This window comes from Schistocerca piceifrons, unplaced genomic scaffold (assembly GCF_021461385.2).
Source record: "Schistocerca piceifrons isolate TAMUIC-IGC-003096 unplaced genomic scaffold, iqSchPice1.1 HiC_scaffold_2521, whole genome shotgun sequence".
Lineage (NCBI taxonomy): Eukaryota > Metazoa > Arthropoda > Insecta > Orthoptera > Acrididae > Schistocerca > Schistocerca piceifrons.
In genome coordinates, this window is record NW_025728467.1 from 4,297,341 (window position 1) to 4,321,101 (window position 23,761).

The window sequence follows — 23,761 nt, forward strand, 5'->3', positions numbered from 1 at the left end:
ATGAAAACTTTGTACTGCCTGCCCCAATTTGTCATTGGCATTGACTGAATTTTTAAAGATGATTTCAATATTTCATTTATATTTACTGATTTAGCCTATATGACGACTGCAGGGTTGTCTTACTGACCTCCAAAGTGGGAGACAGTGCCACTTTCTTCCAAGGTTGTCTTCAGTGTGGCTATTGTGTGAGGATGAACACTGTGAGCAGCAACATACCTTCCAGCAGCAGGTCAAACATGTTCTTTTATGCAGTTCATATTGATGCTCAAGCTAACTGACTATGTGCTAGATTGCCATGTGAAATGTATATTTAAGTGATGAGCCTCATATGGTTGAATTTTGTTGCAAGAAGAATGAAATAGTCACCTATTGCTCCAGTGTAAACTTAGAGGTGGACTGTGGTGTGTCTTCCAAAATGTGGAGTTTCAATGGAGTAGTTAAAACACTGTAGGATAGAAGAGCTCATGTCAAAGAATTGGATAAGTAGTTCACTGTGACTTTTCATATTAGAGCACAGCATTACACATACACCTAAAATTAAGTAGCTTGTCCCCAAGTTGACCTGGAAAGGAAAGTTGCTACTCACCATTAAACAGAGATGCTGAGTTGGAGATAGGCACAACAAAAAGACTGTCACAAATATAACTGGTTATAGTAGTTACAGGCACTCCTTTTAGGGTATGCAGTACTGTAGTCCAATGTAACACAAATGAATATTGACAAATACTTAACACAGGTTTGTGTATGCTTTTACTTCCAGTTCCAAGAACATCTACCAGCCAGGGCAAGCAGCTGCTTTTTATGCCGTGAAGTGGTGGGAATTACAGGGACTCCCATGACTGCCCTCACCAACACCAGCAGAATTAGCCTCAGCCAGAGGCTGGCTGAAATTATACATATGAGGAACGTAGAAATTGACAGAAAAGGAATGCTCTGTGAAGCATGCTGTTCTGAAATTAATGAGGTAGATGAGAAGGAAATGCGAGTAAAGCAGCTTAAGAAATTAATTATACTTCGTGTGCTCGCCAGGGACCCTGATTATGGTAAGCACTGCAGATGTTCCACAAATGAGTCACATTATCTGATTTTTAGTGTTTATGATAATTTTGTCTTGAAACTAATTATTGTGATTTCAGCACATGGGAAAGGGTGGGGAGGGGAATGGTGTGATCATTCTAGTTGAGAGCAGTTTATGGCAGTTGTGGAACATTGAGAACCCTGCTATTTTGGTGGAACACCTTGCTTATTTTGAAGGTTAATAAATGTAAAAGACTGAGAATCCTGTTTTATTCAGTGATTACTTCAATTTTCAATTATAACAAACAACATTGAGATCAGAACAAAACAAAAAATCCTTTTGCAGTTTTCCAAAAAGTTTTATTGTTCTGGTATCCTGGTTGGAGACAGTAAGAAAATTATGAAACATGTCCAGTGAAATGTTCTAAACAGTATTACTCTCCTTTGATTTTCATAGCATTTACTCGTGTGCTCCTAAATCCAGAAATTTAGGTGTAAAGAAAACAAAGTTCACAAGAGATGGCATGCAGTATGGCATCTGAACTACAGAATTCTATATACTGTGCACCTAAATGTGTTAATCATTGGCCTAGTTCTTTGCAACCTTCATCAGAAACAGCTTTGAGGACTCATGTCTTTGGCACACATTTCAACACACTTCTGTGATATACTATTGTTTATTACTTCCACTATCTCTGAAGGAGCTGTGTCAGTGTGGGTTTTATCACAAATGTGTTGCTTTAAATGAGTGGTTCCTGACTGGAAACAAATTCATGCAAAGCTGTATATGTGGAATACGTACCTACTAGACGTGATGTTTCCATCGCTAACTTTCAAATTGTACTCTATACTTCACTGATTAGATCCCCCCTATTTACTTCCTCAATGTGTATGCATTGATTCCAGTCTTACTGCTCACTGCATTGGCTGTCTCATGTTGCAGGATTATTTACACATACATGAGAAGACATTACTGGATGTAGCCAAGCATTATAGACATATTGAATGTCTTCAGAGTGAAACATTATCGAGGCCTGATGAAAGAAATTTGACTTCTACTGCAATAGCACATTGAAACAACTGAATAGTGACAGATGAAAATTTCTTTTGCACTCTGGGTATCAGTCTGTTTCCTTCCTAACCCAAATCTCCACAGTAGTGTACCCTGTATATTAGCCTTCTTTTCTTGCGGGTCTACTATATTTCTGTGGAATATCTGACATTGCAGTGCATTTGGACTGAAAGGCCAATATTACATCAGGCATGAATATTTATAAAAGTGTGGTGTCTGTTCCTTTGGATGTCTATTAATTAATTAATTAATTAATGTATTTATTTATTTATTTAGCATCCAATAGATCACACACGTGATATAGGATTTGTCATTTGATTACACGTAACTCATAACAACACATACACAAAATAAATGGACGAACATATACAAACAGCCAAACAAATTACATACACATAGTACATAAGTAGTGTACAAGAACTTATTACACAAAAACAAAAGTATGTGCTCATGATAAACAATTACAGACCATGAACTACGCCTTGTACACAAAACGTATTACAGATACTTAACAGATTTTTCATAAGTACCATAATTATGAAGTTGAAAACACAATTAAATTAGTTTAAATTTTTTAAAAAGTACGTACTGGTTTCAATCCACAGTCTGAGACAGGTCTTTGCTTACTCTAGTAGCATTTTTCCATCAAGTATTTTTTTTACTTAATGCTTGAAATTATTTTTACCTTTCAATTCTTTAATTGCCTAACATGTTTCTGACTTCTAGTTTTTGCTACATAGGGAATGTGGAAGTCTTAACAACGCCTTGTATTGTGATCATGGTAGCTTGAGTTGATTTGGAGATCGCAGTTATTTTTACTGACCATTTCCAGGCATTTAAAGATATATATCAATGGTATTGTCAGTATCTTCAGTTGTCTGAATAAGGGTCTACAGTGAGTTTGTGGTGGGCTGTGTGCCATGATACGAATAGCTCTTTTTTGCATAATAAAAATGTCATTTAGTCTTGACCTGGTTTTCTCCCCAAAAGCTTGTGCCACAGCTAGCAACTGATCGGAAATAACTAAAGTACACTGCTCTAATATATTCCTTGCTACATACCTTGGATATTATTCTTAAAGCAAAACATCCTGAGCTAAGTTCCTGAGTAATATAAAAACTGTATTCATTCCAGTTAAAATCTTGGTCCATTCGCATTCCCAGAAACTTTGTGGTGCACATTTTTTCTATTTCTTTGCTATCCAGCATAAGGCACATATTTTCCCCTTGTCACTTTCTCCCTTACTGTATAAAGTTCGTTTTCTTTTTATTTAATGTCAGCTTATTTTAATATAGCCATGACTGTATGTATGAGCATTTTTTCTGCTGTAGTACACAGTGATTCTTTTTTATCACTAATTATGATACTCGTGTCATCTGCAAATAGTAGAATTTTGGCTGAACTGTCTGGAGCCTGCATATCATTGATATAAACTAGAAATAACAATGGGCCCAGAATGCTGCCCTGAGAAACAACTATTTAAATTTGTTTTGGTTCAGATATGGGTTTAAAATTGTGAAGATTCTTGGATGACCTCAGCTCAACAACTTGTGACCTGTTTTGCAGATAGGATTCAAACCAATTTTTAACGGTACCCCTGATGCATATTGCTTCAAGTTTCCCTAGTAATATTACATTGTTCACAGTATTGAAGGCTTTGGCTAAATCTAGATTAATTCCAACAACCTGTTTATTTGACTCAAAATTTCTTACTATTTCTGTGCAATATGGCTGTTTCTGTACTGTGCCATGTTGACTGTTATTTATTAGTTTATGTTTTTCTAGATATTTTGTAACCCTGATTTTCATAAATTCCTCAAGTATTTTGGAGAAGTATGGGAGGAGAGATATAGGTTGGTAATTTTCTATTTTATGTCTGTCACCATTTTTGTATAGAGGTATCACTTCAGAGATTTTTAGTTTATCCGGAAATATCTCTTCACTAAGGGACAAGTTTGCTATGTGCACTATAGGTTTGACAACACATGGAGCAATTTTCTTAATTATTGATACAGGTACATCATCCAAACCAGCGGACAATTTGGATTTCAAGCATTTAATGACTTTTAGAACTTAATGCTCGTCTGATGGAATTGCCATCATGCTGGTATTTACCATTGGAGACATCACTGTTAATTGTTGCTTAAAGTAAGGGGAATATTAACAAAATAATTGTTCACATTATTTGCCATGGCATTTTTTCTATGGGGATATTTTCATTATTTTAAGATGGATTTCCTGTTCTTTAGTTTGACCCAATTTTTTTTTCTTTTTTCTTTTTTACCACATCATTCTGGACTTGTTACTAGCCTGCCTTACTAATCTATCATTACTTAATAATTTTGCTTTTGATATTACTTTGCGGTAAGTCTGTTTGTATGTTCTCACATACTCAACAAACTGCTGATCATGACATGTTTTTAACTTTAAACTTAGTAATTTCGTGGTTTCACTTGACGTTTTAATTCTGGGTGTACTCCAGGTCCCTTTGGATCCAGATGATCTGTAACTCAAAAGCTTTTTTGGGAAGCACATTTCAAAGTATGCCATAAAAGTGGAAGCAAATGTATTGTAAGCATCATTTGTGTTTGTTTGTGCCAAGACCTCTGGCCAAACTGCATTTTTAACATTATTTTTGAACTGATTACAATTTTCAGTAGAGAAAAATCGTTTGTACTCCTTTTTATTTTCCCCTCCTTTGGAGTTGCAGTGAGATTAAAGGTTAGTGAATTATGATCTGATAATCCTATATTCACATTTGTAACTGCAACTTCATGTGTGACCATATTTGAGAAGATGTTATTTATTAGGCTTTCACTGGAATCTGTTGTTCTAGTGGGAGCTGATACATGGGGAAACAAGTTGAAGCTTTTAGTAGTCTAAAAACTTGTATTTTACTGAACTCTGGACCAATAGATTAATATTAAAGTCACCACAAAGAATTATGGCAGAGTTCTCATTTGAGAAAAATGTCGAGCATTTCTTCCAAATTCTTAAGAGAGACTTCAGTATCTCCAGATGGTGATCTGCAAATTGCTGCAACAATTACTTTCTTTTCTATGATTAATGGTTTAGCCTCATATCTTAACTTAAATTTAAGCTTGGGATTTAGATAAATGCATACACCACCACCTTTGCCATTTTGCCTATAGTACTGACTGGCAAGTTAATATGTGTGACCAAAAGGACTTAAACTATATCTGTACATTGTATAAGGCTCAGTCACAACTTCTGTGCATGTCTATGACAGGTTGTGTGGGCAGCCTATCAAGTAAGGCTGTGGTCTCCTGATCTCACATTTTGTGCTCGCTTACTCAGTTGTGCAGGTCTCTGACACTTGTCTCACTCCTCTGTCAACACAGCTTCCCTTTCATGTTGTTTGTCTCCTAACACTTTAGTCAGGTGTCATGTGGTGTAACTATTTAATACAATGATCTATTATATTCTGTACCTTATCTTCTATACTTCTTCTCAAACTCTGTTTACTTTAAAATTCAAAATTGATGCCTTTGATGCATCACATTTTTATAAATAACTTACTATGTCACTTTTGACTTAACAAATTATTTATCACCTTCATCATCACACTCGTGAACTACACTAAAAGATCACCTTCATTCAGTATAAAAGAGACACTCACAATAATTTTGAAGGTTCCTCTTCTGTGTCTCACAACATACATCAGTTGTTGAAACAACTCCTTTGGCAGCCTATTGCTTTATAGGACCGTGTGGTGACCCCACAGAATACTTATTTTCACACATGTAGTTTGGCACCCAAAGCTGCTGCGATAGCTGTACAGTGCTGAAGGTGCATATTGTCCCCTGATGTAAGTCACCACACACAAAATAGAAATCACACTAATGAACAATATCTGTACGTTTATGTTTGACATGTTGTTTTCTATTGCTCTTTTCATAATGTGTACACAACACTTCTTTCAAAATGGCATTCATTGATAAGAAGTCATTGATATGTGCATCTCTCCTCTGGAGTGGTACATACAAGCACAGTCTGTGAACATGGTGCCCAGTGAACACAGTCCAAAGTTTTTTAAATTTTTTTTCCTATATGCCATGAATGTGGATTTCTTTTCATAACTATGGCTTCTGAGATTGGTTATAGCCTCAGTACATCATTGTCCATGATAAAATACGCAAATTTACCCTCAATTGCAGCCATAATTTAAGAGCATGTCACTAAAGTGAACATAAAGTACTTGAAAGATGTTTTCCTCTCTGTGTGTACAATAGTATCCAGTGCAGAACAGCGGCGGCTACGGTCACCAGAGGCTGGACCCAGTACTGCAGGTGCAGCGAAGTCACCTGGTGAGTAAGAGTAAGAGCCCACTGTGGCAGGCTTACATTCCTGCTCTGTACACTAGAGAATCAAATGTATCTGGACACCTATTAGTGGACATTAAGATTTTGTGTTCTCCTTTATGAGGACTTGAACTCTTCTGGGGACACTTTGACATTTCGAAATCTCTGTGGGTGGATGCCAGCCCATTCTTCCTTGATAGCTGATACCAGACAAGGTAGAAATATTGGACACAGGGTATGGAGTGAAAATGCCATTTATAACTAATCCCTAAGACGATCCATTGCTTTCAGGTTGGAACATCGGCAGGCAAGCCTTCTTCAGGAATGCCACTGGTTATAAGCCTTTGCCTAACAATGCTGATCCATGAGAGGTACAAGTGTTGGGCTGATCAAATTGGTCGTTGTCTGTGAACTGTTCCTCTGCTGCGTATAGTACACAATACTGTCAAATATGTACTTACCCTTCTGCATTTATCATATCCTGAAGTACAATAAGGGGAGAACAAGTTAAAGAGGAGAAATTGCACATTGTTACACTGCCTGCTCTGCACTGCATTGTTGGCAGTGGAGTTAATGGCGGATAATGTTCACTGAGTAGTCACTCTATCCAAATTCTTCCGTCAGATACCCATGGAGTATAGCACTGTTTGTCACTCCAAATCTCGTTTCCACTCATCCACTCACCAGCAGTCATAGGTTTTTATGCTCCAGTCAGTGTGACTTTATGTTGAACAGAAATGTTGTTTCCAGAAGCTGCTCAGCCACTGTAACCAGTTTTTCTAACTCCCTGTACACAGCCATTTCCTTAGCGGGCTCCTAGCTGCACTTCAAAACTGAAGAGTGACTGCAGCAGCTAACTGCAAGCTGGTTTTTACTATTTCCTACCACAATGATAGAAGCACTTGTCCATCAGCATACTGTGTGTGCCTGGACTTCATGTAGCATTGGTTGTTCCTTCACATTTTCACTTAACTGTCACATCGCTGACAGCTGACTTGGGCAAGTTTGGAAGGGCTGAAATGCATCCCTGTGTTAATTATTCAGGTGTAATGCAAAGAAAAGTCCATGTTCAGTGTACTCAGATCGCTGACTGATGAATTCTGCTTACAAAACAGTATTACCTGCCACTTCTTATAATATACATGATGGCAGTATCTGTTCCCGTAAGAACAATTACCCTGGATGACCATGCAGCTTTGCTGGAAATGAAATGATAATTAAATGGATGGAGCGTCTGCCATGTGAGCGGAAGATCCCGGGTTCGAGTCCCGGTCGGGGCACACATTTTCAACATTTCCCCAATGAAGTACATCACCGCCTGTTTGCAGCTTGGGTGTCCATTTAATTATCATTTCACTTCCTATAATAGTAGCTCCACCTCTCATTGAATTAAAATGCTCAGTTGCCCATTACATAAGGGTGCCCAGATATTTTGATTGGATAGTGGTTTTATAGTTCTTATCTATGTGATTTCTGCAACCCCTTAGTCAGTCCACCATACACAATTGAATTAGAATCCAGAAATCACAATATATTTTATTATATTTATGTTTTTGAATATTGAGGACTTTGATTTGGGGCGAGTATTTACTGACTTACAGAAATACAAAGTTTACCTATATAGCTGTGGAAATATGTGTGCTGAGAATTACAGGGACGGAAACGGAAACAGAAAAATGGACAGGGAACAGGCAGGAGTAGGAGACGTAGTGGGGAGGTAGTGGAGATGAGTGACAAATGTAGTGATGGAGTGAGTGACAGATAGGATAAGACAATTACATGCTCCTATCCTAGAGAGGTGAGTGGGGGGAACATTGAGGTGACAGTCTGGTGAGAGGCATTGAGTGGATATCAGGCTACATGGACTACAAGCTGCAATGCCTGTAGCTTGAGACCAGAATACCAGGAGAAGCCAGGGAAGAGGCTTAATCAAACAGTGGGACTCCAATGAATGAATGAATGATGTGAGTAGAAGAAACTGAGGATGATTTGTATTTCAAAACTGAACATTTTTGTACAACCTATTAGGGTAGTAACTTAAATGGAAATATTGGGGTGTGAATCTATTTTACAAATGGTCATAGCTGATGCGTTCAGCACTACCATAAATAATTTGATACTAACATTTTCAGGGGCTCCCTTAACCTTTCTGTGGTCAATCAGACATAAAGGTCCTGCCAAAATGTTTGTTTCAGAATCTGCACAACCATAGGAATGTCCCATTTCATTGTGTACTGTGATCTGTTGTTCAGTTTATGTACAATTAGAACCCAGAAGCTGACAGGTGATGCTAGAATGTGTTTTTTTCTTTGTTGGTACAGAAGTGAGTACAGTATGTTTTGTAGAAGGAGCTTCCTATCTTTGCCTTAATTGTGGATGGCAAAGACAGTGTAGATATTATTTATCTTTGTTACATTATTTGCTAGGTATATAATATTTGACATATATTTTCACTGATAACTCATTCTTGAAGAAACGTGATGTCTGTGCCTTGTAATTAAAATTAATGCATGTCTTTATTAATGAAAATCATATCAAAATCATGACTGTAGTTGGAAATCTACCACCACAAATGTACAGATACTGTTCTTTTGATGTACTGTTTTTCTTCTTTCTCATGAGATAGTGTACTGGAGACATTTGTTTTCTTTTCCTTATTTTGTCTTGAATGTCTCAGTAGTTTCTTGGAATTAATTGTTTACAATTATTTATGGAGCTGTCTTTTGAATTATGGATAGGGTGGTTATGAAGAATCCAGTCAGCAGAAATAAGGTTTCTATGATCTACTTTATAACATATGAAAGCTGATCACCTCTGAAATGAAGGTGCTGGGAGTGTATAGTAGAGTGAAAACAACTGAAGCATGTGGGATGAATGTGTCAATGCTTTTGGAGAGAATGGCTGATAATACAGTATCACTTCCTGTTCACTAGATTTGTCTCTGGTGCCAGTACCTTTGTTCATAAAATACACTCCTGGAAATTGAAATAACAACACCATGAATTCATTATCCCAGGAAGGGGATACTTTGACACATTCCTGGGGTCAGATACATCACATGATCACACTGACAGAACCACAGGCACATAGACACTGGCAAAAGAGCATGCACAATGTCGGCACTAGTACAGTGTATATCCACCTTTCGCAGCAATGCAGGCTGCTATTCTCCCATGGAGACATTTGTAGAGATGCTGGATGTAGTCCTGTGGAATGGCTTGCCATGCCATTTCCACCTGGCGCCTCAGTTGGACCCGCGTTCGTGCTGGACGTGCAGCCCGCGTGAGACGACGCTTCATCCAGTCCCAAACATGCTCAATGGGGGACAGATACGGAGATCTTGCTGGCCAGGGTAGTTGACTTACACCTTCTAGAGCACGTTGGGTGGCACGGGATACATGCGGACATGCATTGTCCTGTTGGAACAGCAAGTTCCCTTGCCGGTCTAGGAATGGTAGAACGATGGGTTCGATGACGGTTTGAATGTACCGTCCACTATTCAGTGTCCCCTCGACGATCACCAGTCGTGTACGGCCAGTGTAGGAGATTGCACCCCACACCGTGATGCCGGGTGTTGGCCCTGTGTGCCTCGGTCGTATGCAGTCCTGATTGTGGCACTCACCTGCACGGTGCCAAACACGCATACGACCATCATTGGCACCAAGGCAGAAGCGACTCTCATCGCTGAAGACGACACGTCTCCATTCGTCCCTCCATTCACGCCTGCCGCGACACCACTGGAGCCGGGCTGCACGATGTTGGGGCATGAGCGGAAGACGGCCTAACGGTGTGCGGGACAGTAGCCCAGCTTCATGGAGACGGTTGCGAATGGTCCTCTCTGATACCCCAGGAGCAACAGTGTCCCTAATTTGCTGGGAAGTGGCGGTGCGGTCCCCTACGGCACTGCATAGGATCCTACGGTCTTGGCGTGCATCCGTGCGTCGCTGCGGTCCGGTCCCAGGTCGACGGGCACGTGCATCTTCCGCCGACCACTGGCGATAACATCAATGTACTGTGGAGACCTCACGCCCCTCGGGTTGAGCAATTCGGCGGTACGTCCACCCGGCCTCCCGCGTGCCCACTATACGCCCTCGCTCAAAGTCCGTCAACTGCACATACGGTTCACGTCCACGCTGTTGCGGCATGCTACCAGTGTTAAAGTCTGCGATGGAGCTCCGTATGCCATGGCAAACTGGCTGACACTGACGGCGGCGGTGCACAAATGCTGCGCAGCTAGCGACATTCGACGGCCAACACCGCGGTTCCTGGAGTGTCCGCTGTGCCGTGCGTGTGATCATTGCTTGTACAGCCCTCTCGCAGTGTCCGGAGCAAGTATGGTGGGTCTGACACACCGGTGTCAATGTGTTCTTTTTTCCATTTCCAGGAGTGTATTTCCCATCAAGACTTTCACTACAGTTTGATCCCAGACCAATCTGTTCGTCTTTCTGCCTCACCTCTCCACAGGGAGTCCAGCAGGGAGCTGCCTTGCCCCATCTGCCACCCACACTCGTGGTCATATGTCCCACCTAATGTGGATGATCCATGCACAAGGAGAGTGATGTGCTCAGGTAGCCATGAACATTAGAACATCATTGCAACACAGAAGGCACATGATAATGTTGGGCACGTGAAACAGCTTCCTAGTGCAAGCAACATAAAAATACTCCTGATATGCTGTAAGGTTGTCACTAATATGAGCTAAGCTGAGCACTGCAAGCTGCACTGATGATGTCCTAGATTCCAATGTTGCTGTGCTCAGAGGAAAAGTTTTGACTGTAACAGCAGCCAAAAGTATGAACTGTCATCCCCATGGAGGAGATGGCAGTGTCATCCATGAGGCACACACCTGGAAGAAAAATACAGAAATTGGGCCAAGACATCAGTAAGGAGGGATGATGATGTGGAATGGTGCAGGCAGAAAGATACCAGGATGAAAGAAAGAAGTGGCCCAAGGCATTTGAACATGGAGCAAAACCATTCAAACACTATGCAGAAGCACTTGAACACAGAGATGAAGGCTACCTAATGGATCACAAGACACTGGTAAAAATCTTCCAGAGACAAAAAGTTAATTATAAAAGCACAAGAAGAGAGATGTTCCTGAGTGGGCAAGAGGAAGAGTGTTTCATTGCAGCACAGATGGTACATGCCAACATGAAGCAAATGAAACAACTTTCTGATGAAGGCAAGGAAGAGAATGCCCTGATGCATGAAAAGATTGCCATTAATATGAAAACTATTCTTGAAGCTTCCTGTTGAGCACTCTGTCTGTAACAACTGACAAACACTGCTGTAGGTTGCACTGGCAATGCCAATATTGTTGGCTGCATTCTTATTAATATAGTCATGCATTCCAAAGTAGATAGTTGATGTCGAGTCTGGAACTTGGTTTGGCTGGTGAGCCACTGTAGATTCCCCTACAAAGGCTATGTAGCGGAGAAATACTGTTAAGTTGTCCAGTGTCGCATGGCTCCAGGGTGGAAACCGTGCAGTGGCTGTCATTGGCATGATTTGCTGCACTGAGGGTGAGTTTCAGTTTCAAGCCTGTTAAGATGCCAGCAACTGACATACCTCTGTTGTGTGGCATAAGGCATGATTGTAAAGCACCAGCCAGATGCTACACAACCCACTTCCACCTCATTCCTATTATGTCTCCTAATCCATCCTGTTCCCATACGCATCAGATTTTCTTTCTGTCTCACCTCTAAAATAATTCCACCTGAGAAATAATCTGCCTCACCTGCCACTCATTCTCCTCACTACTTGTACCCATCTGTAAGTAAAGAAAGGAGTGTTACATTGAATGTGTTTGATGTGGCATTATTACTGCACAAACAGCAAAAATGTGGTAAGTGATAAACATTTTTGCTATTACTCTCTGTGGGGTATCTGTGAGAGAAATTCATGATAATTTAAAATTATTGGTGAAGTTTTCTGCAAAACACTAAGTGCTCTCATTGCCAAATACTGGATGAATATAATGTCAGTACATGAATGCAATTAGTGAAGGTGCATAAACAAGCTTACACACAGTTCCTAAATGTTAAACGTGACACTGTGTTAACTGTGTAACATAAGATTGTATGTTTTATTAAGCAGATTTTAAAATTTGATCAATAATTATGTGAAATGATGACAATAAACATTTATTTGTCCCTGCCAGTCTTCAGATAGCAAGCGTGCAACCGGAATAAAGTTCTGGCTTTCTGGAACTCGGTAATATTGCTGGTTGTTTATAATTGAGTAGATTAGATGCTCAATTATACACTGATCCATACTTTTTCTAAAAGATAGAAACAATTGATTCTGTTCTTTATCAGGTCATGTTGAAACACACTTAGTATATCACTAGTTTGTTTTAATTGTGCAGATAAAGTATTTTTTATATTAACACGCAAATTCTTTTTTTGTCAATCAGGCCCTGCTGAGGAGGAAGGCACACGTCCCATCGCTCAGGTGAGTGAAAGTAGTGGATGCACGTATGAGACTGGCAGAGCAAGTGTGATTTTCACCAGTAGCATATAAAGTTTGGTTCTGTGGCATGTAATGAACCCCACACTGCTTCCTGTCCTCCTCCCAGGGTGAGGACATATTTCATCAGCTCAGGGCTTTGAACCGTTAAAATACTTCCTCCTATTGTGAGCTACTCTGCACACTACCAACTTGCTTAATCAAATAAACTCCTTTATTAATATCCTATTCATCTCCATTTCAGTCTCATTGCATCTCCCATGGCAGTCTGTTTCCTGACATCACAAACTTTGCAACTTCTTTAGCACTGTTAACTGAAATGCTATCTCAAGTCTAAATTACCTGCTAAATGAACCAAAAAATATCTCAAAGACCACTCATATACTGGCTCTTAATTTAAAACAAGTAACTCTCTTTAATTATTAATGTCAAGTCATGTGTCATTGGTTAGTGTACAGAATCTTACTGACAGCTCGACTTCATCTTCGTTCTCCTGATGTAATGGCAGTTGTCATGATGCTGACAGTTCTAGGGGGAAGGCACATTGCTGAACAAGAATGAGACAGCAAGGAATAAACCCATGGACTGGTTGTTTGTGTTGCCATCATCATTTGTGAAAGTGGCATGGCTGGACCATGTAAAATTTGGGGATTCGTGTGGATGCTGATAACCACGCCATTGAGTGCCCCCTAACCAGGTATCATCATCATCATGATAGAATAAAACACTGAATTCATCATGAACTGTGAAGAACGATAAACTAATTATCGTTATCCTACCCTGCAGATATGCTGCATCAATCTCCACTAGATTTTGTGTGTTGTGGTTGGCAGGTGTTACTAGAGGAGGCCAAAATGCATGTGTTTTAACTCACGCAGGCTGGCTTGAGGTCTGGAACAGGACAAGGAAATTAGAATTTAGAAAAACTGACTTAGCTGGTGGAACACTTAACTTTAATCCATTAATGATGAACGTCTGTCTTGATGTTACATGATTCACAATATCAATAGTAACTGATATGGGCGCCTTGCTTGGTCGTAGCAAATGAAGTAGCTGAAGGCTACGCTAAACTATCGTCTCGGCAAATGAGAGCGTATTTTGTCAGTGAACCATCACTACAAAGACGGTTGTACAGTTGGGGCGAGTGCTAGGAAGTCTCTCTAGACCTGCCGTGTGGTGGCGCTCGGTCTGCAATCACTGATAGTGGCGACACGTGGGTCCGACGTATACTACCGGACCGCGGCCGATTTAAAGGCTACCACCTAGCAAGTGTGGTGTCTGGCGGTGACACCACATTATGCACAACAGAGAAGGGTATAAAAGTTTAAAGCCATCATTTGAATTAAAAAAAAAAAAAAAATATCACTTTGTGGTGGTGACCATTGTTCATCGGTACTATAGACATTGTGAAATGTACACCTTTACTAAAGCGATGTGTTACACCATAGTTGATACTCATTAAACATGACAATAAATATTCCTTAAAATCGACACTTACCACTTACTGTTGTCTAAAATGCTTACTGATTGCAGTTGGGAACTGAGATTTCTCCATTTTTGAGCAAATATCACAAACACAAATGACAGGTACTCGGAATCGCAAACACGTTTCAAAATACCTTTCTAGAATTATATCAGACTCATTCTCCTCCATACATTCATGACCTGTCAAACTTCCTAAACTCTTCTGAAAATACTTTCCTGCTTGTGAAATAACTACCAAGTGAACTACTTTGAGAGGTATACTTGTCATAGTGTTTGTTATGTTTGACAGATGTTGATTAGTAATTCAATAAAACTACCTTAGTGTACTTGAGCACGTGCATCACAAATTGTGCAGTGTGATTTCAAAGTAACTGTTTAGTTACTTTTGTTGTTAGGGATTTGCTTTCAGTAACATTAATATAGGTCTCTGGTACATTAAACCGAATTGAATGATCATTCTTGTGATCTTTCAGATCTTGCATTGACTTACTTCCAGCTCCCATGACCATGGCAAATAGTCCTTTATCCAGTAAGTGGTTTCTTTTTCATACATCTTGTTGTGTAGGACCAATATGTGGCACAAATCTTAAAGGTCAGGAATGTGTCAGATAAAATAAAATGATTAAGAAACCAAAAAAGAGGAGCCATAAGTTTATGTAAATGCAGTCAAGAATGTAACACAGGAATGGCCGCTGAGGTGCCACCTCTCCATCTCTTTCCTCTTCCTCTTTCCTAATCATGACATTATTCCAATGGAATATTAGTGGCCTTCAATCCAAAAAGATGACTTGCGGCTGCTCTTGGAATCACAGCCTCTGCTAGTTCTCTGCCTGCAGGAAACAAAATTGCATCCTCCAGACTGATTTGAGCTTTTGTATTTCTTCCCAGTCTGCTTTGACTCCCTCTCTCCAAAGATGGCATTCCATATCGTAGAAGGAGAGAGGGGAGTCATGCTGCTCATATGGAAGGACGTTCAAAGTCAACATTTCTCCCTGACTACCCAGCTTGAAGCTATTCCTGTCCGCGTTTTACTTCCTCTCCTGAACTTTTCCATATGTACTGTTTACATCCCTCAGTCATTCGGTGTCATGGACACTCTTCATCCAGCTTACTGGCCAACTCCCTCACCCCTTTCTGCTGCTCGTTGACTGTAATGCACACCATTCCCTTTGGAAATCTCCCAGAACCTGACAGAGAGGTGCCCTCTAGGCTGAACTTCTCAGTCACCTTAACCTCATTTGCCTTATCGTGGGAGTACCCCTCTTCCTTTTGTACTACATGCACTCCTACCCATATCTGGAAATCTCCTGCACTGCCCAATTTGCCCATCATCTCATCACTGTCTCTAGTACGTACTCGAGCAACCATTTACCATGTGCTATCCATTTTCTGACACCTACCCCACATATATGCACACCCAAATGGCAACTTTCTAGGGATGACTCGAGATTTACTGTTCCCTGGCACCCTTTGAGTAACATAATTTCTCCAGTTGTGATGGCCAGGTAGAATATCTTACAAATGCCATCATTAGCACCACACAATATTCCATTCTCGTCCTTCATCTTTACTGTGCCATGTCCCAGTGCCTTGATTGACTGAGCTGTGTTGTGACTCAACTCACATGCAGAGATGTGTTCTCCATGTTTTTAACCATCATTCTATGACGGCAAACTGCATTCATTATGAACAGTTGCATGCACAGTGTCGTTGCACCCTTCAGGATAGCAAAAATCTAGCTAGATTTCCTTAACTACTTCTTCTAACAGTTCCACTACCTCATCTGTTGTATGGGCCCTGCAGGACCAAGATCCATTGGGCTGCTATTCTGCGGAGATTTCAAGCTCCACCCACTATCATTCTGCCTTCCTCCACCAGAAACAAGTGGAGGAGGCTTGGGTAGTACCCTTATTTTGGCAGATTAGCGAGTGCTACAAGCTGCCTTTAGTATGAGGGGGCGAGACTTTGCTCTCACTTCCTATCGATCCTCCAACACAGTGCTGGACGAGGTTTGCATTCAGATGTTGCTAAACCTTTCTTTTGTGGGCAAGCACTTGCTCTTTCTTATGTACAACTGCATCTGGGCAGAGGGCGCCGTTTGCCAGATGCCAGCATAAAGACACTGTCATTCCCATACCCATACCCAAGCCCAGTAAGGAAAAATACCTTCCTTCTAGTTACTGCCCCATTTCTCCCACAAGCTGTGTTTGCAAACTGATGAAACATGTAATTCATGCCTGGCTGGTATAGTGACAAGAGTGTGGCAATTCACTGACCACTGTACTGTGCGGATTTTGATCAGGCCGTCCTGCAGCTGACCATCTCATCACTTTGTCAACGTGTGTCGCAAATGGTTTTCTGTGGATATATCAGACACTGCCAGTGTTTTTAAATTTGCAGAATGCCTGAAACACCTTCTGAAGGATGGGTATTCTTGATCTCTCTACATGTGGCACTTCTGAGGCCACATGCCCCATGTCCTTCAGGTATTTTTAAAGTATTGATTTTTCAAGGAATGTTGGTACTGCCTTGTCAGACACCTTTACCAGGAAGTTGGTGTGCCTCAGGGTACTGTTTTGAGTGTGACCCTCTTTGCTATTGCCTTTAACCTTATTATGTCCGGTCTCCTGCAGGTCATCTCCAGCAGTCTACTGTTGCCCACCCCTACCCTGTTACCCTCCCACACCCTGTCCCAGCCTCCTCCTTACCCCCACATGATTGCCTGTCTCATCATGTGCAACTGCTTGCAGCCTGGCTTCAGCTGCCAGAGAGTGTGATCACGTGTGTGAGAGTTGCATTTGCGTGAGTATGTGAGTGTATGTTATCTATATATAACAGAGGCCTTGTTCACTGAGAGCTCACTTTCTTACAGTTTTTTTTTGTGTCATGCCTCTGTGCTTTCCATGGTATTGTTAAATTCATTTCTGAAGAATTGTGATGGCTGGAGGCATTGAGGTGCTGAGGTAGGGGTCAGTGTACACTCATCAGCAAACAAACAATTGTGTCTTATTAGACAAAAGCCAGGAAAGATCAGACCATTTGGCAATAGTGCCGTAAAAACAGACCAGGGATTGATCTTGGGGAGATGAGTGTCATTGGTGTGGTAAATGTGAGGTGTCTGATACTCAGTATTCATGTATGCCCCATATGCTAGTGATCGCTTACTTAACTGCATAGGTTATGGACCTGACTCTCGGAAGGTTCAAATCACTGACATAAGCACACTCTTAGCCTTAGTATATTTATTGGCATTCAGATTCTAAGTGCTCACTGTCTACCATTCAAGCAACTAAGAATGGAAGACCAGTTTTACCAACAAGTTTTTTGTATTCCACTGCCACTCATATTCTTCATTTTGCAGCTTGAAAATATATCTCTGCATGTTTTGGAATGAAGGTTAAGGCCTCAAAATTACCTGCTCTTCCCAAATCCATTCTCCATGGTGAAATGAGAGAAGCATTGCATGGTAACTTGAAGGTGCAGAGTTCAAAGTTACACATTTCCATTTTTTAATTGTTTTTGCAAGTTCACTAGAAAGAGAGACAGATTTTTTTGACATTTATGCAAATAATGGAATTGTGTGTCTGAGTAATGAAATAGCTGCTCTTGTTGTGTATGGGCTTCACTCTGTTTCAGATACATTTATTAAACTACCTGTAGCTAAAGTCATGAAAGTTATAATGTTTTATGATAGAGAAAATAACCAACAACAAAAGCAACATTTGAAGAGCTCTTCTTAAAAAACAGAATGAAACATGATACCTTTAACAGTTCATGATAAGAAATATTACACACTACTACAACCACACTTAATACTTACCATCCTTAAATGTTTAAAGCAGTGGTTAAAATTTCCCAGAGTACTTTGACAAAGTGTGAACAAATAATGATGTACTTTTGCACCTACATACAGCCATTAAAGCTCTAATGAATGGGCAGGCAGCATTATCAAATTAGTTATCAACATTACTGGGTCAGCTACTTGTCAGAGAATGTTAACTATAATCTATTAGATCTATTATGAACTACTAGAAAGAAGAATGCCAACAATTAAAAGCTTCCAGATACATTTGAACTTGGATGCTGGCATCTTAAGTACTCACTTATGTGCCTTTACTGATGTAGATGTAGAATGGGTGCCAAGTTTGATATAGCTATTTGAACACAAACCAGACCTCATGACAAAGAATAGAAACAGTAAAACTAATGATTCACAGTATCATCCAGTTGCAGGCCTAGGTAAGCCAAGTGTTGCAACAAAACATTTGATCATATTCCATCAGATCTCATCTGTCACATGTGCCAAACTATAACTTCACTTTCCATTACAGTGCTTGTGTATAGTCCAGCACAATATCAACATTGTGAAGTGCGCTTCCACAAACATTTCTACAGCGAAAAGAGATCAAATTTCTTCACGGGGTTTACAATACTATTCAGGTTTTCATCACACAATGTTTGTCTTGTATGGGAGTCCTAGAGTACTGCATATTGTGCTTGAAAAAAGGAATGGGGAGAAGGGGAAGATAAGGAAGATGATGGCGAGGTGAGTTGCAGTCTTGTGTTAGACCATCATAGCGACAATAGTTGCGGGCACAGATCAGTGGAAGATGTCATGGAAGGTCTTAGAACATCACTGAGACCCTAATTACAAGTAAGAGACATAAGAAATAAATGAATACACCTTTGGTTGTCGTTACCCATGCCCTGGCTCCAACTCAAACCATTAATGTTTGCTTGACTGTGATGTTCCTGTGGTGCTGCTTGTGAGTGGATGACTGTAACTGAGGTATTGTCAGAGGTGTTAGTCATCAGAAATGGCATATTAGTCAAATGCTGATTTCTCTCTTGTCATGCTGATAAATGGCAAAAATGTTAAAGGAAATTTTGTTCAAATATGTGGCCTGTCCTCAGTGTAAGCTGTGCAAGGTTATGCAAACGTCTGCAGTATGCAGATGATTTGGCTTTCCATCCATGCTTGTCACATATCTGGCAGAGTCGTGAATTTCTATGTATCCTGTGTTGACATGACAAATATTAAGGGGTAGTAACGTGCATTTTTAAAGCTATACAAATTCACCCCAAGGGTGACTATGGGAGTGGAAGTTGCCTGAGTATTGGGAACTTCGGATAAAATATCAACCTGTGTGATTGATGAATCTTTGGAATGTCAGAAGTCTACCCCTACTGTAAACAGAATTTTAAAGAATTTTGTTGAAGGAGGCACTATCAGCAGAATGCCTGGCTCAAGATACTGAGCACACAGCAGGATAACACATAGCTTGCCTGCAAGAGCCAACTAATCCCTCCCCTAGATACGAAGCAGTTGTAGTGAGTGACCAACTTCCCAGTTCCAATGATGCAGTTAGTTGAGGGCCAAGGAAAGCTGTACTGCACGCACAATGATCCACTATAAAACAGGAACTCGGTGAGGAAATGTTACACTGGCTGGCAGCCACAGAGCTACATCTGAATGCAATGTGGAAAAATTTATTTTTTCACAGATAAGTTGTCTTACCAAGACCAAACAGTAGTTTAGCAGCCGCGAGGGTCCAGACATAATGGCAAATAAGTGGTGACAACAGGCAGTACTAGCCGTTTGTCGGTTTCCCCGCCGGGGGGCGTCGGTTTCCCCGCCGGGGGGCGTCGGTTTCCCCGCCGGGGGGCGTCGGTTTCCCCGCCGGGGGGCGTCGGTTTCCCCGCCGGGGGGCGGCGGTTTCCCCGCCGGGGGGCGGCGGTTTCCCCGCCGGGGGGGCGGCGGTTTCCCCGCCGGGGGGGCGGGCGGTTTCCCCGCCGGGGGGCGGCGGTTTCCCCGCCGGGGGGCGGCGGTTTCCCCGCCGGGGGGGCGGCGGTTTCCCCGCCGGGGGGCGGCGGTTTCCCCGCCGGGGGGCGGCGGTTTCCCCGCCGGGGGGCGGCGGTTTCCCCGCCGGGGGGCGGCGGTTTCCCCGCCGGGGGGCGGCGGTTTCCCCGCCGGGGGGCGGCGGTTTCCCCGCCGGGGGGGCGGCGGTTTCCCCGCCGGGGGGCGGCGGTTTCCCCGCCGGGGGGCGGCGGTTTCCCCGCCGGGGGGCGGCGGTTTCCCCATCGGGGGGCGGCGGTTTCCCCGCCGGGGGGGCGGCGGTTTCCCCGCGGGGGGGCGGCGGTTTGCCCGCCGGGGGGCGGCGGTTTGCCCGCCGGGGGGCGGCGGTTTGCCCGCCGGGGGGCGGCGGTTTGCCCGCCGGGGGGCGGCGGTTTGCCCGCCGGGGGGCGGCGGTTTGCCCGCCGGGGGGCGGCGGTTTGCCCGCCGGGGGGCGGCGGTTTGCCCGCCGGGGGGCGGCGGTTTGCCCGCCGGGGGGCGGCGGTTTGCCCGCCGGGGGGCGGCGGTTTGCCCGCCGGGGGGCGGCGGTTTGCCCGCCGGGGGGCGGCGGTTTGCCCGCCGGGGGGCGGCGGTTTGCCCGCCGGGGGCGGCGGTTTGCCCGCCGGGGGGCGGCGGTTTGCCCGCCGGGGGGCGGCGGTTTGCCCGCCGGGGGGCGGCGGTTTGCCCGCCGGGGGGCGGCGGTTTGCCCGCCGGGGGGGCGGCGGTTTGCCCGCCGGGGGGGCGGCGGTTTGCCCGCCGGGGGGCGGCGGTTTGCCCGCCGGGGGGCGGCGGTTTGCCCGCCGGGGGGCGGCGGTTTGCCCGCCGGGGGGCGGCGGTTTGCCCGCCGGGGGGCGGCGGTTTGCCCGCCGGGGGGCGGCGGTTTGCCCGCCGGGGGGCGGCGGCGGTTTGCCCGCCGGGGGGCGGCGGTTTGCCCGCCGGGGGGCGGCGGTTTGCCCGCCGGGGGGCGGCGGTTTGCCCGCCGGGGGGCGGCGGTTTGCCCGCCGGGGGGCGGCGGTTTGCCCGCCGGGGGGCGGCGGTTTGCCCGCCGGGGGGCGGCGGTTTGCCCGCCGGGGGGCGGCGGTTTGCCCGCCGGGGGGCGGCGGTTTTCTGTGAGAGGAGCAGGAATGCTTCCTCAGTAGCAGGCTGTATGTCCACATTTTGAAGAAAGTGGTGCTGCATTTAGTGTGAATGCTATATTGTGGAGGGGAATTCATGCTACAGGAGGAATATTCACTTGTGTACAGGCCTGCTCATTCAACTGCAACTGTCCAAGATAGACATTAATGTAATGGACTGGCTATGAGAGACTGCTCACTTGAACACAATGGAAATTATGTGTGTGTAAGTAGCACGAACAAACAGAGAACTGGCTGTGAAACACACCATTTATAGCTGATGCTCTTTTGGACTGCTTTTTTAGAAGCCTCGGTGGGGTTGTTTCTTCTGACAAATGGGTCCAATGCCTCACAGATTCAGTGTTAGGGTGCATGACTGAAGTCAGAAATACTGGGGCATTCTGGAGAAAATGTTATGGACTGAGAACATTTTACTTTCTTTCCTTGTTCTGCTGTGCAGTGTTCTGCCAGTGAGAGCCAGCACAAAATCTCTTGGTAACGGAAAAATATCAAAGATGAGAGAAGGAAATTTGAGCTAGTTCTAGTTGGCATTATCCTAGTACCTGAAATAAATTTATTTTAATTTAATATTTTGAGTATTACATTCTCTTTACTTGCTATCTGCCAACATACATGAAATGAATAAATCAAGAGTGCCCCTTTTTAGGGCTATTTTTTGTTATGTCAAATTCATCTCTCTCCCACTCTATTGCCACCCGTCAGACTGGGCCAAAAATGTGCAAAATACATCTTCTCTTCTCTCTCTCTCTCTCTCTCTCTCTCTCTCACTCACTCACTCACTCACTCACTCACTCACTCACTCACTCACACACACACACAGGCAAATTACAAATTGGAAAGTCTCTCATGACAAAATAAGAAAACTGGGCAGTAGGATCACACACACACACACAGGCAAATTACAAATTGGAAAGTCTCTCATGACAAAATAAGAAAACTGGGCAGTAGGATAATTTGTAGTTTCTAAATGGTGTTTATATATAGAAATTGGTCTGTATGCTGCATTTATTTGATGGAGTACATGTGTTTCCTCATGCTGTATGTAGAATAAGAAACAATATGACATTTAATTTCTGTTGGACAAAACGTGTTTATTTCTTGTCTGAATCCTGGGCTACAGCAATGAACTTTGTCCACAGATTGTTCTTCCTTCATGTAATGGAGGAAAACTGCAACTGTGGACACTGCATCATGTAATTTCCCCATGCATCCTCCACAGCCTGACTAAACACAGCTTTGTTAGAGGCCATCTGATCTCGACTGTCGGTCATTTGTCCCAATCAGTGCTACCTAACAATAGCAAGACCGTGCACTCAATTTGCTTACTAAATCACAATCTGTCTTGCATCACTGCACCCTTCAGTAAGAGTGATAGATTTGGTGAGTGGGAAGTAACTATACTGCCACTCATCTCAGACATTTCATACTTGCAGAACTGCAGTGCGAAAGGAGGGAGGTAGGGTGGGTGGGAGGGAGGTAGGAGGGAAGTCAGTATGGAACTGATGTAGCAGAAAATCAGTTTGTAAAGTAAGCACCACTTGGTGTTAGGCTCATACTCACCCAGTTTATGGACTGCAGTTGTTCTTGTTGTTGTTATTGTCAGTCCGAATGGGGTTTGATGCAGTTCTCCACTCTGGTCTACCTTGTGCAAGCATTCTTGGCTCTCTGTAACCATTATTAAATTCATTATCATGTGTTTAAATCTGGTAGGAGGCATACAGTAATGATTGTAACACAGTACCACATGGAATGACTTCAGTGCAGTCACCACCAGCAACTTCTGTGCAAATGACTGGTCAGAGAATTCTGTACTGCCTTCACAGAGTGAATAAAAGTACTTGTTTCTCATGAGGTACTGCAGTGCTGGAAGTTAAGCCACATCCTGTTAGCAACTGACACAAGCTGAGTGGACCAAAATCCATTTAGTTCACTTTCAGAGGACTAATTCCAGACCACTGCTGTAGCCCCTCAATGAGCTATGGACATTTGTGGACATGTTTAGTTGGATGTTTTTACCTATTTTTCCACTTTTTGTTTCCATTTTAATTTCTTGTATTTCATTTGTTTTGACTGCCTTTGGGACCCTAGTTGTTGGGCTGCCCCAGTCCAATTATGCTCTTACTCAAGTCACTACTTGACAAAAAATTCATATTTGCAGTTTCCTCTTTATTGGATGTGTTCACATTAGTCACATTGTGTTGCTGCTGACATAATATCAGCTTCCATCCCTGTTAGCCATGACCACAGAGATATGCATGGCCAAAATACAAAGTTGCTTCAAAATTGTCCACAGCAACTGCTCTAACAGCTTCCCAACTAAATGTTCGAATATACCAAAATGGGATAATGATGCATTGCCTGTAGTTCTGTCAAACTGTGCTCTTACAGATTACTTTAAAGACTTCAGTTTCGAAATTTCCTTTCC

The 23,761-nt window shown here is 43.0% G+C and overlaps 1 protein-coding gene across 1 annotated transcript in view; it reads right to left on the minus strand.

The window, feature by feature from the left end:
- Positions 1-23,761, minus strand: part of LOC124743723 (basic proline-rich protein-like) — a 219,966-nt gene that overhangs the window by 176,511 nt on the left and 19,694 nt on the right. The window contains exons 2-3 of the mRNA XM_047248889.1: positions 19,964-21,307; positions 17,783-17,897 (exon numbers count right to left, since the gene is read on the minus strand). Coding sequence (XP_047104845.1) covers positions 17,783-17,897; positions 19,964-21,307 — 1,459 coding nt within the window. The remainder of the gene's footprint in view (positions 1-17,782; positions 17,898-19,963; positions 21,308-23,761) is intronic.